At 34.6% G+C, this 4,541-nt stretch overlaps 1 protein-coding gene across 1 annotated transcript; it reads right to left on the bottom strand.

The window, feature by feature from the left end:
- LOC117181124 (probable chitinase 10) lies at positions 1–4,297 on the bottom strand. The gene is made up of 6 exons (XM_033373692.1): positions 4,067–4,297; positions 2,025–2,109; positions 1,643–1,889; positions 834–1,215; positions 231–472; positions 1–151 (listed from the first exon to the last, which is right to left on the bottom strand). The coding sequence occupies exons 1-6, from the start codon at positions 4,295–4,297 to the stop codon at positions 1–3; spliced, it is 1,338 nt and encodes a 445-aa protein (XP_033229583.1).
- Positions 4,298–4,541: the final 244 nt, after the last annotated feature.

The following is a 4,541-nucleotide window of genomic DNA, read 5'->3' as shown; positions in this document are numbered from 1 at the left end:
TTAACACTTGTTTCTAAAGATTTGGTGTAAAATCTTTAGAAGTGGCATCTTTTCTCCGCAATTTCCATCGAAATCATCATCCCCCAAATTATGTACCATGACACCACCAAGATTCATGTTGTGAGCATATTCAGCCTTCTCCTTAATGGACCTAAAAATCAATTCAGAAGTGAGGTATTTTCGTTCTTATTAATATAGAAACTTGAAAACTATTTTTTTTGACTACTCACTGCTTATCTTCATAGGTCACAATTTGATTTTTACTGTATAGATATGGCACTTTCTGTTCTTTGTCGTAGCGATGCTTCCATTTAGGATCTTTTCCTTCTTTACAAATAAACCCATAAGATTCCTGACCTTGCTCAATTTGTTTTGGGTTAACCAAAGTAGAAATCATTGCGTGGAAGGCGGTTCCTAGTAATAACTTGTTTGGTGGAGCACCTGCGGAAATCCAGTATTTCACAATAGAATCCTAAAAAGAGAATTGATTAAAAAATCATTGGATATATTTAAAAATCAAGCCTTTCAGATTTTTATGAAAAAATATATAAAATATAACAATTGAAAATTGCGTACTTGAAAACTGGGATTGATAAAACTAAAATTAAAATTTTTCAGAGTACCGATTAAAAAATATGATATATGAATGATAGAAAATGATGAGAAAAGTTGAATAATTTTAATAGTAGATAAATGTAGCGAAAATTACTTGTTTTTCTGAACCAAAAGTCATAGTCATTGACTTGAAAACAAGCAATTTCAGCAGTAGCATCTTATTTAAAAGGGCCTCTTTGTATACATTGAAAACTTTAGCCAACATGAAATATACTTACAATGTTTATCTTGCGTTCCTCCGCATTTTCCTTTGATGAATGATAGAGTGGAGCAGAATGACCAACCTTTTTGTCATCAGCGGATCCGTGAAAATCGTAAGTCTTTAAATTAATAAAGCTCACGAGTGCGGATATTTCTTTAATATCATATAATATTTTAGCTGTTTCTTCGATAGGATCAACTAATACAGTTAAAATCAATTTTTCTTTATCGAATTTTTCTTTGAGTGCCTTCAACAGCGAAACTAAATTTTCCTTTTCAGAAGCATGACCTTGGGGAGGACTTGACAAATCGAGATCTATGCCATTGAATCCGTATTGTTTCACAAATTTTATTATATTATTCACAAGCTTTGTTCGCAGTTTCGGGTCGGTCAAAACTCTGTAAAGTGAAAAAAAATTAATTAGTATGTTAAAAATTCCGGATATTTTAAGCTCAATACAAAATCTCTAGGTTAACACTGAGGCTACTAGGACTTTTGTTGTGTAATGTAAAAAATCTGCTGTTTGGGAAATATAATTTAAATTTGATAAGTAAGGTTAACGAATGTGTTATATTTTGTCTTTAAATATAAAAGTGACCCACTTCAAGCACTTTGCGGGGCATAACTTGAGAGTCAACAGTCAACTGTCGAAAACGCTAAATCCAGAGCTAAACTTTCCGTAGTTCACAAACACTTTATTCATGAAGCATCATTCAAGTTTATGTACTGTAACTTTATAGATGTCTTAATAGATCCTAATAGATATCTGAAGTCTTAATTATGTACAATTCGGTCCTGAATCCTAAATGGGAATATGAAACTTACTTAGTGTGACTAGTGTTCTTATATATGTCGTATGAATCGTGCATATGAAGTAAGGTTTTCAAATGTGAAATCTTTTTTCGAAGACCGTTGCACTGTATAAATCCTCTTCCCTCTGTATCTTTATATGGATCCCAAACTGTAACAGACGCATCTTCTTCAAGCTGAACGGAAGTGTAAAAAACGTGAGAACAAAGCGCATACGAATCGACATTTTCCCACGCGTCTCCCGCATAACAACCGATGATTTCTAGAGAATGATTATAGAAGGGTTAAATTTGAAAAATATAAATATTTATTTTTATGAATAATATTAAAAATAGCAAAACCAACGATAACATTTGTCTTATTAGATGGAATGCATATAACATGATATATATCTTACTCCCGCAGTCCTTATCTGGGTTTGGTAGCTTTTTGCCTAAGGCATAAACTGAACATACTTCAAGAAAAAGTATTAACTTATGCATCTGCAAAAAAAAATTCCAATATTATATAGTGTTGTATCATTCTGTGCATTATTATTTTTTTTGTACCTTATTATTTATTTTGTGTTGAGTTAAATTCAAATTTAAGAAGCCTGTTCTCGCATTTGTCAAAAATGTGATTTATTTTGATTAATACTAGTTTCAATAATTTGGCGTGACAGCAACTCTATTTCAGAAGTATTATTCAATAGAAGTCTCTAGTTAAAAAACTTTCGTTCTAAATTCAAACTTTTTTTTCTTCCTTTAAGCAACAAGTAATAAAAACAAAAAGTTTTCTCAAAAAGCCCAATTAATTTAAAATATTTGATTAAAAGTATCACAATACATGTAAAACGAATAAGCGATAACTAATAAATTTATAACATTATTTTCAATTGAAGGAACTATTACGCACTGAGAAACACACTACTAACGCTAACAAATAGTACTAACAAATTCTTTGTTTTCGCAATAAAAACTCAAATATGGAAGTTTTAACAAAAATTTGAACAATATATATGAACAACTGAGACTTATTAGACGTACCTCTAGATTTCGAGGCGTTTTAAAGGAATTTCGAGGAGGCACAATAGTTTGGTTTCACGAACAAGCCTTTTTATACTTTCCTTCAGGCCTTCAAATACTTTTTATTGCGGCGAAATCATGACTGCCGCTCTTTCATATCTTAGGTAAATATTGCCGCATATACGAATTAATAAAAGTACAGACATGCTACATTTTCTATGGATGGACTTTTTACTTTGATATTCGAAAAACAAAATATTTTTAATTTTTCCAATGCATTTGTGTTACGTGGTAAATAATTCGTATGGATTTTTGCGTTAAGAACTGAATTGCAGACAGCAATTCAGGACGTCTTTATTGCTCGAGGGTTAAAACAGAACTGTTTCCACTGTTTCCAATAGTGGTCGAGCTCTTGCCGCGTAAGTCACTACATGTGGTTGTACGTCGGTTTTGTTCTTTATACAATGAAAACATTTTCTTAGGGATCCAATTAGAAAGTACACTTAATATTCCGCTCTTGTATAAAACAAAGAATACAAATGAAGCTATCAAGATGTAGCTTAAACATTGGATCCATTCCAGGCTAGTCTCTTTCCGAGTTTTAATTGGCTTGTGCGTTGATATTCGGTGTAATATATTTTTACTGTCATCCAGACTTAATCTGGCTCTCCTCAATTCGTCTACATTTATTTGCTTGAGCAGTTGAATTAATTTTCCTTTAAGTTTATTGAGATCTTGGTGTTCGTAATTATTATCATAAGTTACAATCATCGTATACGTTTGTTTATTCTCTAAATGCCTGGGTAAATCTAGTTTGTCGTAACCGTTGCATAGCTGGCAATTTTCTCCAATAATCAAAGTGTTAGTTTTCACAATTATATTTTTTACGTGTCCCTCACATGCAATGTCTAAATAAATATCTACTGTCGGTTAAATTATGTATCCGTCAGTGATAGGGATAGAAGTTTTTGTATGCAGAAGGTAGGGGAAAATATTGCAAGTGGGTGTCACATATCGTCTCAAAAGACTTGCTTCACAATTTTCACTTTCTGATAACTTGATATTTGGTTGGTTACGTTTACAAATAAGATATTCGCTGATAGTTTTACATTTCTGTATAGTTATTTTGTCTATCGGTACATACGACTCGCGATAGTTTATTACATATTCATGGTCGGGGATGATAGATAGGAACACACTGGCAGTTTTCTCAGGGATTGGAATTATGTGTTTCAATAGTCCTTCCTCCTTTTTTAAGACAGGCATATCCAGGATATAGGTAAATAATCCTTCCACGACAGCTACTCTTACATTGCTGATCTCGATTAGATGCTGATAGTTTGACTGGTCGTTATCAAAGAGATGACGAGTGCGATGGTTTTCCTCGAATTCTCCTGTAGCTGACTTCAGTATCTTGGAACCACTTTCACATTACTTCAGGGGGTGCCGTTTCTTTGGCCGTGCTTCGGCCCTCTTCTTTCTTTGCCAACTTGGCCTTTTCTTGGATATCTGGGTTTGCTGTTGGACTTGCCCAGCTACGATGATAGCTTGAGATTACAAAAGGCTTCTTCAACGAGGCTGCCCCTCTGAACCACAAGCATCTCCTTATTCCCGAACGATGGTCTATTTGGGGCTTCATCTTCTGTCCCAACCAAGATGCACACATCGTCCTCAGTAGTGCGGAGGTACTGCTCATTGGGCTCGCCAGCCTTCGGGCATCTTGGCTGGGTGTAGCTGGTTAATTTGGTCGTCCTTGAGGCTTTTTCAACGAAGTTGCCTCTCGAAACGACCAACACCTCATGCTTTCCAGCAGATTATCGGTTCGGGGCTTCTCTTTTTTTCGGCGCAGAGGTTGCATTGCGGCGTACTCTCTCACGCCGCAGCCCTATGGCTCTTCTTGCCACACCTCC

Source organism: Belonocnema kinseyi, chromosome 10 (genome assembly GCF_010883055.1).
Source record: "Belonocnema kinseyi isolate 2016_QV_RU_SX_M_011 chromosome 10, B_treatae_v1, whole genome shotgun sequence".
Taxonomy (NCBI): domain Eukaryota; kingdom Metazoa; phylum Arthropoda; class Insecta; order Hymenoptera; family Cynipidae; genus Belonocnema; species Belonocnema kinseyi.
This window is presented reverse-complemented; position numbering and strand designations above follow the sequence as displayed.